Here is a 14,172-nt window from a genome sequence, read left to right on the forward strand (position 1 = left end):
CACCTGGGTGATTGTGCTTGTAAATGTGCGGGCAGGTGACCGCCGTGTGTGGCATCTCAGGCTCTGTTGCGTCTGTGCTGTGTTGTGATGTGCTGCCCCAGTGGCTCCTGTCCCAGCTGACGTGTGAGCGGCTGTGTTGGGTCAGGGCCACGTTGCCCCTCACCTTTGCCGTGTCTCGTGTGCCAATGGTTGCCCCGGCGGTTTCTGTGTTTCAGAGAAGGATTGTGGGGACGGCTCTGACGAAAAGACCTGTCCTGAGCCTGCCGGTCAGTGCATAGAAGCACATGCACCATCACCCAGACCCCAGCTGGCCCCAGCCCCCACAGCTTCCCCAGGCCCCCACTCCAGAGCTGCTATGATATGAAGAAAAAGCAACAGAGGAGGGAGAGCAGAAAGCAGAGGGAGGAAGCAAACAGTGGGCGGGAAAGCAGCAGAGAGGGCACAGGGAGCCTCTCAGAGGAAAGGAGATGACAGAGAGATGGTGACAAGAAGGCCAAAGTGTAGGGGAGGAGAGAGAAGCAAATCCAGCTGGAAAGAGGCAGGACATCATCCAAGCCGCAGTCTCCACCACGTGTCCCATAAATGTGAGGGTCAAGACAAGCAGCCCCCACCCAAGGCCAAGAAAGCAGGAGCTTCCTTGAGCCAGCCTCAGCGAGCTAGGTCCAGAAGTGGCTCCCACCCTTGCCAGCCACAGGCAGGGCCCCTGTGAGCCAGGCACCCAGAGCACAGTACCTAGCAGTGCCAGGCTCAGAGTAGACCTGTAAAGCCCATCCCACCCCATTAGAGAGGCCTTATCTGCACCCCACCTACCTCTCTCCCTCCAAAACTGGAGAAACGCCTGCCTTTCCCCCAAAAGCAAGCAGACCTGTTCCTACATCTGTCAGAAAGGGGAAAGGAACGTTTCCTGTCCCCTACTTCCAGCCTTTCTGAGCTTCATCGAGGGGCCCTCCGGGAACCTCCCCCTCTTCCCCGTCCCAGCCACTCCTCTCTCTGTCCCACCACATGGGCCATGGTGCATGCTGCAGTCTATGCAGTTTCTGTGTCTTTTCTGTTTGTTATTTTCCCAGTGTGGGGGTTGGGGTGGGCCGAGGGTGGGATCTGGGCTGGGGGCCCAAGCTGGGATCATAGAGAAGGCTGCTCCACCAACTCCCTCTTTGCCTCTCCCCTTCTTTCCTCCCTGCAGACAATGACTGTGGGGACAACAGTGACGAAGCTGGCTGCAGCCACTCCTGCTCTAGCACCCAGTTCAAGTGCAACAGCGGGCGCTGCATCCCTGAGCACTGGACCTGTGACGGGGACAATGACTGCGGAGACTACAGTGATGAGACGCATGCCAACTGCACCAACCAGGGTGGGCACCGGGGGCACGAGGGGTGGGGATGAGGTCCAGCCCCCTGCATCAGACACCATCCATCTGTCTCTCCAACCCTCTGTGCATTGGCCACTATCTGGGAGCCAGAGGTATCTTAGGCATGGCTCTTGTCCTTCAGGAGCTCCCAGTCCTATGGGAGGGGGAGGTTGCTGACAAATCATTGCCACACACTGTTAAGATCAGGCACTTTGCAGTTGGCGGCCTTGGGTTTGAGCTCCAGCTCTGCAGTTTATTATCTGAGTGGCCTTGAGCAAGTTACTTAATTTCCGTGGGCCTCTGAGTTTCGTCTGCGAAGTGGGGTAATAATAGCACCAACATGACAGCGTTGATGTGGGGGTTTAGTGAGATCATGCACGAAGAGCGCTCAGCACAGGGCCTGTGTTTGGTAAATAGTAGCTTGAGGAAAGGATGCTTCGGGCAGGGATGAATGAGCACAAGGAGACGAGGAGGGAGAGGCTGGCTCCACAGTGCCCCAGCCTCTCGGGCCCAGCCTCAGGGGCAGTGGGGGCCTCGTTTCCTGGAGGGACGGGCCCTCTCAAGGATGCTGGCTTCCTAGCTCTGGCCTATTATTACCATGGAGGAATGTAAACTCAGAGTTGCCTTGGCTTCAGGAGAAATCAGATGTGCAAATTTTTATGTGAAAACTACCAAATTTTTAATACTACAGTATTAGTCGCTCTCGTCTCACAGTTCTGGAGGCTGGAAGTTCCAGACCCAACTGTCAGCAGGGTGTGTTCTTTCTGAGGCTGTGCAGGAGAATCTGTCCCGAGCCTCTCCCCAACCTTCGTGGTTTGCTGGCAATCTTTGCAGCTGCTTGGCTTGTCGAAGCTTGACCCGATCTCTGCCTTCGTCTTCACACGGAGTCTTCCCCATGGGCATGCCTGTCGCCAGATCCCCATTTCTCCTTTCTATGAGGACACCTGACATATTCGATTAGGATCCACCCTTATGATCTCATCTTAAGCTGACCATCTGCAAAGACAAAGGATTGTCAAATAAAGTCATATTCACAGGTGTTATGGGTTAGGACTTAGCTCTTTTTAGGAAACACAATTCAAGCCATACCAACTGGCAGTTGATTTTAGAAGTTTTAAAAGGCTGGGTGCAGGCCAGGCATGGTGGCCCATGCCTGTGATCCCAGCACTTTGGGAGGCTGAGGTGGGAGGATCACCTCCTCCCCTCCCCCTGCACTCAACTCCAGCTGTGTGGCCACCCTGATGTTTTCTGAAGTGCCAGCATAGTCATGTCTCGGAGACTTTGCAGTGGCTGTTCCCTCTGCCTGGAGTGTGCCTCCAGGGATCCTTGGCTCGCTCTTACTTCATGCAGGCCCCTGCTCCGATGCCTTCTGCCCAGAGGCCTTCCTTGACCATCTTACCTGACCGATCACCCCCATCCCTCTCTGGCCTTTACCTGGCTTTGTCTCCATAACTTTATCAATACCTGGAATTAGAGTCTAGATTTGTGGATTATGTCTTGTTAGATTTATGGGTTATGCCTTGCTAGATTTATGGGTTATGGCTTCAAGACCAATCTGGTCAACATAGTAAAACCCCATATTGGAAAAAAAAGAAAAAGGGCTGGATTCGGTGACTCACACCTGTAATCCCAGCACTTTGGGAGGCCGAGGAAGGAGGATCACTTGTTTCCAGGAGTTCAAGACAAGCCCGGGTAGCATAGTGAGACCTCTGTTTCTACAAAAAATAAACAAAGTTAGCTGGGCATGGTAGCACGTGCCTGTTGTCCCAGCTACTCAGAAGACTGAGGTGGGAGGATCACTTGAGCCAGGAGGTTGAGGATGCAGTGAGCTGTGATCTTGCCACTGCACTCCAGCCTGGGCAACAGAATAAGACATTTTCTCAAAAGAAAAAAAAAAGAAGTTTTAAAAAAACTCCAGGCCATACTGTTCCTGCAGGCCTCATCTGCCATGGACCACCAGATTACGGCTTCTGCCTTATAGAGTTAGAGCACATTGCCACGCTGTAGGAGAAGACTGGACAGTGTTGAGTGTCCACCATGAGCCCCGCCCTGAGAGGGAGGACAGAGAAGGCCACAGAAAGCTTGGCAAATAGTAACTGCATCTCCAGGGCCATCTCTGCGAAGGAGAGGGTGAGGGGCACAGGTGATATCCCTTGAGGTTCTGAGAATGAGCCTCTGGAAGCTGTGTGGTGTGGTGAGAAGAGCTTCCTCCCCTCCCAGATAAGCTGGGCAAACTTGGGCAAGTTGCTTCCTCTAAGCCTGGGCATCCTCCTGTATGAAATGAGCTGAGGTATGCAAGGCCTGGCGTGGGAGAACAAGGTGTCACTAATAGGAGTACTTCACTGTGGTATTAAGCCGGGATGGTCTGGGACCATCCAGGAGGAGGTGGGTTTAGATTGCGGAAATGGCCAGACGGGAGAGTCTTCCAGTGGGGATGGCATGGTCTGGAGAACGCGGTCATCAACGGGGGTGAAACTGAACACTTCCGTAGGGTGATAGTGGGGCCAGATGGGGCCATTCAGACCGAGGAAAGCCTTGTGCAGGGACAGTGGGGAATGAGGCTGTCCTCAAAGGGGGAAGATGATGATAGCAGGTGAAAATCAGTCAGAGGCTTGATTTGGGAGGCACTGGGAACCTTTGAAGGATTTCGAATTTGGAAGGTGCTGTGATGTAGGAGGTGATTTCGGAACACAGCCCTGGAGGGAGATTAGATGGAGAAGAGGTTTGGGGGTGCCAAGAAAGGAAAATCAGCTCAGAGACTGCTGCTGAAAGTCCTAGCATGAGATGAGAGCATCTGTCGGGACCAGGGCAGGGAGGATGGAGAAGTGGGGTGCCTATGGCAGCGTGAGTGTGGGGCCCGGCCGGGCGGTGCTCCTGCTCCTCTCCCGGCCTCCTGAGTCATCTCAGCACAGCAGCCAGAGTGATTCTGACAACATAAGTCAGATCATGCCCCAGCCCTGCCCTCGAGCCTGTACTGGCTCCCTGCACCCTGAGAACAAATGTCAAGCCCCTCCGCATGGCTGCAGGGCCCCCTCCCTACCCCTCTGACCTGCATTCCTGCCCTCCCCTCCCCCTGCGCTCTACTCCAGCTGTGTGGCCACCCCGATGTTTTCTGAAGTGCCAGCATAGTCATGTCTCGGAGACTTTGCAGTGGCTGTTCCCTCTGCCTGGAGTGTGCTTCCAGGGATCCTTGGCTCGCTCTTACTTCATGCAGGCCCCTGCTCCTACACCTTCTGCCCCGAGGCCTTCCCTGACCATCTTACCTGACCGATTACCCCCATCTCTCTCTGGCCTTTACCTGGCTTTGTCTCCATAACTTTATCAATACCTGGAATTAGAGTCTAGATTTATGGGTTATGTCTTGTCTCTTCCCCCATTAGAACCTAAGCTCTGTGAGAGTAAGGACTTTGGTTCACTGCTGGCCCTGGGACAGTGCCTGGCACACAGGAGGCACTCAGTAAATGTCTGTGGCATGAATGAATGAATGAAATAGAGGGTTAAGTGGGAGGCATCTGAGCTATGGCCTAGCAAATTGCTTTTCCAGTCGAGATCTCCTGTGTCAGTGCGGGGATTAGATGAGATGATCGCGGGTTCCTGGAGATATGACGGCACCTGACTCTACTATTGAGTTGGTGCTTCCAAGGAATGTCAGCAAGTCTTGGCGGACCTCCAGGTCTGCCTCCACTCATAGCCCCGGGCTGCGCATAGTGGGGTGGCGGGTGCAGAACTGGAGAGGGCTGACCTTGGCAACCCCTCCCTCCTGAGGCCCTCCACTGTCCCTCTGCAGCCACGAGGCCCCCCGGCGGCTGCCACACGGATGAGTTCCAGTGCCGGCTGGATGGACTGTGCATCCCCTTGCGGTGGCGCTGTGACGGGGACACTGACTGCATGGACTCCAGCGACGAGAAGAGCTGTGAAGGAGTTACCCACGTCTGCGACCCCAGTGTCAAGTTTGGCTGCAAGGACTCAGGTGAAGAGGAGGGTTGGAGGGCACCTGTAAGGGCACAGTGTGGGCAGGAGGAGACCGTGTTGAGAGCAGAGTAGCGGCAAGGGGGATGGCACTATGCTGTGTGGATCGAGGCTGGGGACGGTGCAAGGCAAAAGAGAGTCCAGAGGAAGCTTGTATATCATGGGTGGGGCAGGCACGAAGGGCAGGGCCCGCATGGAGGACCCAAGGAGCTGAAACCCTTGCTGGAGTTGAACTTCAGCACCTCCGGTGGCAGATTCCTGCCTTCTTTGTTGCCTATATGAATTTGACCAAAACAAGCCTCAGTGTTCCTCGTGGACCCCATAGCGTTACAGTCCTGACCCTATTAGCGAAGGCCACGGGGTCTGGAAGGAAGGGCAGGGAGAGCCCCAGTTCCCAGGCCTGGCCCTTCATCACGCACCTGCCCCTCAGCTCGGTGCATCAGCAAAGCGTGGGTGTGCGATGGCGACAACGACTGCGAAGATAACTCGGACGAGGAGAACTGCGAGTCCCTGGCCTGCAGGCCACCCTCACACCCCTGTGCCAACAACACCTCGGTCTGCCTGCCCCCCGACAAGCTGTGCGACGGCAACGACGACTGCGGCGACGGCTCGGATGAGGGCGAGCTCTGCGGTGAGGCCTGGCCCAGGGGAGAGTGGGGAGGGTGGCTGGGTAGGAGTCTGGGCCAGGGCCGGTCTCGGGGGCACGGTCCTGAGTCTAGGAGAGAGCAGCTCTGGCGGCCCAGCAGGCAAGCAGCACCCGGAGGGGTCACCAGCAGCTTGTGTGGACCTGGTGCTCCCCATGGTGGTGTGCTGGGTGAGCCATGCCATTAGAGCATTTAATTTTTTTATTTTTATGTTTTATTATACTTTAAGTTCTTGGGTATCTGTGCAGATCGTGCAGGGTTGTTACAGGTATACACATGCCATGGTGGTTTGCTGCATCCATCCCCCCCATCACCTACATTAGGTATTCCTCCTAATGTTATCCCTCCCCAATCCCCCCACCCGCTGCTATCGCTCCCTCACCCGCCAAGAGCAGTTTAGGCAGAAGGCATACCTGGGAGCCAGGTGCTCTGTCCTCTGCATTTTACAGATGAGAGCACTGAGGCACAGAGGGGTTCCATAGTGGTCCCCAGACCTGGGCTAAGGTCCACAGCTCCTAAACTGCTGTGGAGACACGGACTTCTCGCCCACATGCAAACCACAGAGAGGTGCGGAGTGGTCTTGTGGATGAAGGCACCAGGGTTGAGGGCTGATGGTCAAGGCAGGCTTCCTGGAGGTTGTGGGGATTGCATGGCGTTCCCAAGGACAGACAGAACTACCGTGAGTGAGAAGGCACAGGGGCAGGTGTGGTGGCTCACCTGTCATCCCAGCACTATGGGAGGCTGAGGCAGGCAGATCACCTGAGTCAGGAATTCGAGACCAGCCTGGCCAACGTGGCGAAGCCCTGTCTACAAAAAATACAAAAATTAGTCAGGTGTGGTGGTATGTGTCTGTAATCCCAGCTACTCAGGAGGCAGAGGCAGGAGAATTGCTTGAACCCGGGAGGCGGAGGCGGAGGTTGCAGTGAGCCGAGATCCTGCCACTGGACTCCAGCCTGGGTGACAGAGCAAGATCCTGTCTCAAACAAACAAACAAACAAAAAGAAGGCAAGGGGAGGAGGGTGCCCATTCAAGACCAAAAGAAATGAGATTGGGGGAGTCCAGGAGTCAGGGAGAAGCATGTGGTATGACTAGGGGACAAGGAGCAGAGCAGCCTTATCTGGTCCTCTTAACCAGGCAGAGCTCCCAGCTCCTTGGGAGGGAGGAGTAGAAGATAAGGCCACAGGGACTGGCTGAGAGAACTGCCGACAGGCCATCAGTCAGGCTGGCAGGTTCCAGGGTGTGCCAGAGGATCCAGGGCAGGATAGGCCCTGCAGCACCCTACCCGAAGCCCCTCCAAATCAGGAGAGCTCAGCACGAGGGGACCTGAAGCCCCTCCAAATCAGGAGAGCTCAGCACGAGGGGACTGGACCTAAGGACCTCCTAGGGAGGCAAAATGCTGTAGCCCCCACCCTTGGCCCAAGAAGGGAGGGACATATCAAGACCAGACAGAGATATTGAGGGGTGCTCCCTGTGGGAAGGGCAGGCGTGGTGCCAGCTGGTGGGTGCAGGGGTCCCAACCCTGGTCCTAAGGGAGCCCAGGAAGTCCTGGGCTGAGGCTCAGCAGTAATGGAGATGAAGGGGGCTGTGGGCAGGGCACGAGGACTTGGTTCAGGCTGCCCAGGACTTGGGACCCGGCAGGGCCCTGCTTCTGCCTCCTCTCATCTTCTGACCCTGGGTCTGTTCCCTGCCTGCCCCTCCCCCAGACCAGTGCTCTCTAAATAACGGTGGCTGCAGCCACAACTGCTCGGTGGCACCTGGCGAAGGCATTGTGTGTTCCTGCCCTCTGGGCATGGAGCTGGGGCCCGACAACCACACCTGCCAGATCCAGAGCTACTGTGCCAAGCATCTCAAATGCAGCCAGAAGTGCGACCAGAACAAGTTCAGCGTGAAGTGCTCCTGTTATGACGGCTGGGTCCTGGAGCCTGACGGCGAGAGCTGCCGCAGCCTGGGTGAGACGACGGTGAGGTGTGGTGGGGCAGGCCGGGGCAGGCCCCTGAGCTGCAGTGGGCTGGGCTTGGTGGCCAGGTGCCAAAGGCTGAGTTATCCACCCGAGCCCCCGGTGCCCGGACCAGCAGAGACCTGCCTGCGCCCAGACAGGGTGGCACGCAGGCAGCTAGCCCCCTCCTGACCCTGTCACATCCCTCCCACCCCAGACCCCTTCAAGCCGTTCATCATCTTCTCCAACCGCCATGAGATCCGGCGCATCGACCTTCACAAAGGGGACTACAGCGTCCTGGTGCCCGGCCTGCGCAACACCATCGCCCTGGACTTCCACCTCAGCCAGAGCGCCCTCTACTGGACTGACGTGGTGGAGGACAAGATCTACCGCGGGAAGCTGCTGGACAACGGAGGTGACTACCGATGGCTGCGGAGGAGATGCACGAAGATGAGGCACAACACTTAGACGCTAGGGGCCACGGGTCCCATCCAAGTGGCCCCAAAGCAGAGGCTTAGCTCCCCCATCCCCCACACTTCTGTTAATTGGGTTAGATTTTGCTGTGGGTCTCCATGCCTGATGCCCCGTAATTATCGTCAGCAGAACTGCCAGCCTGATAATTAACAAAATGATCGGCCTTACCTTGGAATGGCCTGGAGCTCTGCTCCCCAGATCCTAGAATTGCAGGCTTGAAAGGAAAAAGCCACTTAGGAGAGGCGTACCTGAACCCTGCCTGCTGTCCCAGGCAGCGTGGCACACCCCAGACTTCCTTCAGTCACACTCGATAGTGCCCACTGTACACATGGGGCAGTGGGCATGTAGCAGTGATCAAAACAGGCTGCTTTCAGCTGTGTGGTCAAGGAAGGTCCCCTGAGAAGGTGACATCTGAGCAAAGACTTGGAAGAGGCACATTTTACTAGAGAAGTTTGTATTTTTGTAATAAGGAAAACTTGAAACCATTACAAATGTCAATCAACAAGGGGAGGCTAAGTAAACTGTGATGATATTCACACTGTGCAACAGTCTAAAACAGCGAGGCACACACATAATGTATTAGCATGGAAAATCTTTATGGCAGTCAATTGAGCTCAGGCAGTTAAGGCTGCAGTGAGCCACGATCATGCCACTGCACTCTAGCCTTGGTGACAGAACAAGACCCTATTTCAAAAAAAAAAAAAAAAAAAAATGCGAGGGAGACAATAGGAGTCCTACTGTTGAATGTGGGTACATCAGAAACTTTGGCAGAGATACCAGGGTTGAGGGTGGGTCATTGAGGGCTCCTGGGATTTCACACATTCATGCACAGTTTTCCAGGAGATGCTAACCTTTCACTGCCCTCTATTCTCCAGCCCTGACTAGTTTTGAGGTGGTGATTCAGTACGGCCTGGCCACACCCGAAGGCCTGGCTGTAGACTGGATTGCAGGCAACATCTACTGGGTAGAGAGTAACCTGGACCAGATTGAGGTGGCCAAACTGGATGGGACCCTCCGGACCACCCTGCTGGCCGGTGACATTGAGCACCCAAGGGCGATCGCACTGGATCCCCGGGATGGGTGAGGACCCTGCCCCACCCTCTCCTGTCCCCATAGCACCCCCCGAAGTGCCATTCAGCCTGGCCAGAGACACCTGACTCCTCAGTGCCATTCGCCTCCTCCCACCCTCTACATAGGATCCCACCACAGTCCCTCCCTGAGGTCCCCAACTGTAGCCCTCCTGACCCTCCCCACTCCCCAGGATCCTGTTTTGGACAGACTGGGATGCCAGCCTGCCCCGCATCGAGGCAGCCTCCATGAGTGGGGCCGGGCGCCGTACCGTGCACCGGGAAACGGGCTCCGGGGGCTGGCCCAACGGGCTCACCGTGGACTACCTGGAGAAGCGCATTCTTTGGATTGATGCCAGGTCAGCGCCCTCTACGCCCTGGGGAGGCCCAAGTCTGTGGCAAAAGGACAGGGTGGGGTGGGACCTGCGGTGATGAGGGTGGTAAGAAGCCCCACAGGAACCAGGAACAATGGCAAAGGACTGGGCGTAGGAGAAAGACAGAGGGGACTGGGGAGGCTGGGCTGAGGGGAGGGGGCGGGTGGAGGAGGAAGTAAGGCCGTCAGCTGTGGTTATTCACGCTGTGCCGTCCTCTCCACTCGCCAGTCCTCTCCACTCTGTCTCCTCTGCTAGGGCTGTCTGCCCAGAGGGAGGGGAATCTGCTTTCTAACTGGTCTGCCCAGGGACGTTGCCTTTTTCTGACTTTCATCAAAGCCTTGAGTGCCGACAGGAGCCCTGGGGAGAAGTGACCGAAAGATTCCCTTGGGGCTTGGGAATTGGGGCCTGAGAGCTGAACCCGGGACCTCTTGGGTTCTCACACCCTGGTCCTTCTGTCTGTCTTCTCTGGCCCGCAGGGCTTAGGGCAGGGAACGGTCTTGTGCTCTTCGGTGGGAGGACTGTGGCCAGGGCACAGAGGGTGGGCACCTGGGCAGAGCTCTGAGGGCTGAGATCCCAGCTGGCATCCTCATTCTGCTCTGTCATGCTCTCAGGTCAGATGCCATTTACTCAGCCCGTTACGATGGCTCCGGCCACATGGAGGTGCTTCGGGGACACGAGTTCCTGTCGCACCCATTTGCAGTGACGCTGTACGGGGGGGAGGTATACTGGACTGACTGGCGAACAAACACGCTGGCTAAGGCCAACAAGTGGACCGGCCACAATGTCACCGTGGTGCAGAGAACCAACACCCAGCCCTTTGACCTGCAGGTGTACCACCCGTCCCGGCAGCCCATGGGTAAGGGGCCCGGGGCCTCCAGCAGCCAGAGGGAGCCAGCAGCCTCTTTGGAAGCTCTAGAAGCTCTTAGAAGAGGAGAGGAGAGGGCAGTGAGAACAGGAGCGAGTCTGTGCTGGGATGGCAGGGGCGCGCTGGCTGTTGACAGAGGAGGGTCTAGCAGCAGTGGGTGCTGGAACAAGGGGAGGAGAATGGGCGAGGAGGGGGTGGTCCACCCAGGGAGCAGCGAGTCACAGGATATTCAAGCTTCTTCTCTTCCCCACCCTGCCCCCAGCTCCCAATCCCTGCGAGGCCAATGGGGGCCGGGGCCCCTGCTCCCACCTGTGTCTCATCAACTACAACCGGACCGTGTCCTGCGCCTGCCCCCACCTCATGAAGCTCCACAAGGACACCACCACCTGCTATGGTAGGAGCCCCTCCCTCCAGAGCCAGTGGTCAGCTGAGGCTGGAGGGAAGGCTGCAGGCCCCAGGCTCCCGGTTGTCAGCGAAGGCAGTCCCAGTCGGGAGCATCCCGATAGGAGTGGCTCCAGAGACAGCCACTGTGAGAAGGGGCTGCAGGTGTGCCGGGGAGGCTTCACCCAGCAGGGCGTGTCCACGGAACCAAGGGCCTTAGCAAACAGGTGGATCCAGAAGAAGGCAGGGCCTGAAACTGGGTGGGCGGGAAGGACGGAGGCAGGGACTGCCCTCAGTGACCAGCCGGTGCCCCACAGAGTTTAAGAAGTTCCTGCTGTACGCACGTCAGATGGAGATCCGAGGCGTGGACTTGGATGCCCCCTACTACAACTACATCATCTCCTTCACGGTGCCCGACATCGACAACGTCACCGTGCTGGACTACGATGCCCGCGAGCAGCGTGTGTACTGGTCCGACGTGCGGACGCAGGCCATCAAGCGGGCCTTCATCAACGGCACCGGCGTGGAGACAGTCGTCTCTGCAGGTCCTTCCTGGCCCTGGACGCCCACCAGTGGGCATGGGCACCCCCACCCACCCCTTGCTCCCAACCCTGGTCTACTTGGTCCGAGTGGTGCTTCTCCCAGTCTTGTTCCCCCTCAGTGCTCCAGCCCTGGTTTCCTGATCCCTCTTCTCCAGAAAGCACACTGGCTCCCCTCCTGACCCACCACCCAACTGACTCCCTACTTGTGTCCCCAGACTTGCCAAATGCCCACGGGCTGGCTGTGGACTGGGTCTCCCGAAACCTGTTCTGGACAAGCTATGACACCAATAAGAAGCAGATCAATGTGGCCCGGCTGGACGGCTCCTTCAAGAACGCAGTGGTGCAGGGCCTGGAGCAGCCCCACGGCCTTGTCGTCCACCCTCTGCGTGGGTCGGTCTAGGGCCCAGGGCGGGGGAGCATGGGGTGCAGGGCTGGGAAGAAGAGAACCCTGACCCTTCCCTCTTGGCCCCCTCCCCCCAGGAAGCTCTACTGGACCGATGGTGACAACATCAGCATGGCCAACATGGATGGAAGCAGTCGCACCCTGCTCTTCAGTGGCCAGAAGGGCCCTGTGGGTAAGAGCTTCCCTGCCCACCCCCACAGCCCTTCCTTAGTTCCTTGACTAGGAGCTGCTTGCAGGATCCCTCCGTTGCCTCTCAGCCTCCCTGGAGCCCCAGCTTAGTGCCTGTTCTTACCACCTGTCCCCCCATGCCCCCCACAGCCACACGCCCTCACATACATCCTCTGCTCCCATCCCTGGATCCCCAGCCCCGGGCCAGACTCCCTGGCAGTGACACCCCGCTTTTCCAGGCCTGGCTATTGACTTCCCTGAAAGCAAACTCTACTGGATCAGCTCCGGGAACCATACTATCAACCGCTGCAACCTGGATGGGAGTGGGCTGGAGGTCATCGACACCATGCGGAGCCAGCTGGGCAAGGCCACTGCCCTGGCCATCATGGGTGAGGGCCGCTGGGCGAAGCAGAGATGGTGCGGAGCAGGCCGGGCCAGACCCAGTGGGAGACGGGGTCTGGCTTGGGGCAGTCTGTCACCCTGTGGGGCGGGTCTGATGACTTAGGGCCAATGGACCCTTCAGGAGAGCTGGGTGTGGGGCCTTCCCAAGGGTCTCATCCCCTCCTGCTGCCCCAGGGGACAAGCTGTGGTGGGCAGATCAGGTGTCGGAGAAGATGGGCACGTGCAATAAGGCTGACGGCTCAGGCTCTGTGGTTCTGCGGAACAGCACCACCCTGGTGATGCACATGAAGGTCTACGACGAGAGCATCCAGCTGGGTAGGCACGAGGCCGGGCGGGGCCTCAGGGGCAACAGGGGAGGCTCCGGAGCTGCAGGCTGCAGGGCCGTGGGGCAAGGGAATGAGCGGGAAAGAAAGCAGGTTAGGCTGTACCCACCACCCAAAGGGGCTCCTTGTTTCCTTCCCGCAAAGGTGCCTTATAGGCTCCCAGCAGCCCTGGTCACAAGGCCAGGGTCCAGGAGGACAGAAAACCTGAAAGCTGGGTGGGGTGGTGACCCCGTTAGGTCCAGGGTGAAGGCAGTGGCTGTCCTGTTTCTGAGCAGCCCAGGCCTGACTCTGAGGTCCCAAGGAAGGTCACCTAACCCTGTCCCTCTGTCTCCCACCTGCCCCTAGACCATAAGGGCACCAATCCCTGCAGTGTCAACAACGGTGACTGCTCCCAGCTCTGCCTGCCCACGTCAGAGACAACCCGCTCCTGCATGTGCACAGCCGGCTACAGCCTCCAGAGTGGCCAGCAGGCCTGTGAGGGTCAGTGCCTGGCTCTCCTCCCAGCCTTGTCCCAGCTCCCCAACCCTGACCCCTCCTACCCTACAGCCCCACCTTCCTCTTCTTACCTTGGGGACAAGACTGCATTCATCATGTGGGGGACACTGGACCATGAGGTGGCTATGACTCTCCAATGCCTGCAGTAGGATTTTGGAAAAATAGATGTCAGCGGGCAGATCGGGGCAGCTGCATGGAAGAGGCCTTCTTTGAGCTGGGTTTTATAGGACAAGTAGGATTTGGATGTATGGCTCAAAGGAGAGGGAACTATACACAAGACAAAATGTGTGCAGGGGCCCCAGCCAGGAGCAATGGCCAGAGTGTGGGGAGGTCCTGGAGATAAGGCTGTGAGGTAGGACAGGGCTCCTGTGTTCAGCCAGGAGTGCTTGGAAAGTGATGTTTGAGGAAGATTAACCTGGCGGCATTGGGGGAAGGAGAAACAGAGGCGGTTAAACCAGTTAGGAGGCTATTAGCAGTAATGGGAGTGTGAGGAGATGATGAGCCTGGGCTGGGCTTAGCAAGGGTTGAAGAGAAGCAATGAAACTCAGATGCATTTCACAAGAACTGATTTATGAGCTTGCCAGGGGACAGCATTTCCCAAAAGTGCACTCCTAGGAGCCTTCCTTTTTGATGTGGGTAGATTGTACCAAAAGAAACTCTGGGTTGAACAAAGTTTAAAAGTGTTTTGTGCTGCAGAACTTCTCAGAGCCTTGAATATGTTCATGTGTGCTGAGGATTTTTCAAGTGTTTGGAGTTTTCCAAAACACACTTGACCATTCAT

General features: G+C 57.2%; 1 protein-coding gene across 1 annotated transcript in view; it reads left to right on the top strand.

Annotated features, from left to right (window-relative positions):
• Window positions 1-14,172, top strand: part of LRP1 (LDL receptor related protein 1) — an 86,075-nt gene that overhangs the window by 40,229 nt on the left and 31,674 nt on the right. Inside the window, exons 20-34 of the mRNA XM_012469702.3 lie at window positions 1,184-1,351; window positions 5,136-5,318; window positions 5,748-5,948; window positions 7,665-7,910; window positions 8,115-8,312; window positions 9,247-9,451; window positions 9,633-9,797; window positions 10,424-10,668; window positions 10,940-11,071; window positions 11,376-11,603; window positions 11,816-11,990; window positions 12,081-12,175; window positions 12,411-12,560; window positions 12,748-12,888; window positions 13,242-13,376. Of these exons, the coding sequence (XP_012325125.2) occupies window positions 1,184-1,351; window positions 5,136-5,318; window positions 5,748-5,948; window positions 7,665-7,910; window positions 8,115-8,312; window positions 9,247-9,451; window positions 9,633-9,797; window positions 10,424-10,668; window positions 10,940-11,071; window positions 11,376-11,603; window positions 11,816-11,990; window positions 12,081-12,175; window positions 12,411-12,560; window positions 12,748-12,888; window positions 13,242-13,376 (2,667 nt within the window). The remainder of the gene's footprint in view (window positions 1-1,183; window positions 1,352-5,135; window positions 5,319-5,747; window positions 5,949-7,664; window positions 7,911-8,114; window positions 8,313-9,246; window positions 9,452-9,632; window positions 9,798-10,423; window positions 10,669-10,939; window positions 11,072-11,375; window positions 11,604-11,815; window positions 11,991-12,080; window positions 12,176-12,410; window positions 12,561-12,747; window positions 12,889-13,241; window positions 13,377-14,172) is intronic.

This window comes from Aotus nancymaae, unplaced genomic scaffold (genome assembly GCF_030222135.1).
Source record: "Aotus nancymaae isolate 86718 unplaced genomic scaffold, 86718_ANA_hifiasm-v0.15.2.pri h1tg000016l, whole genome shotgun sequence".
NCBI classification, from domain to species: domain Eukaryota; kingdom Metazoa; phylum Chordata; class Mammalia; order Primates; family Aotidae; genus Aotus; species Aotus nancymaae.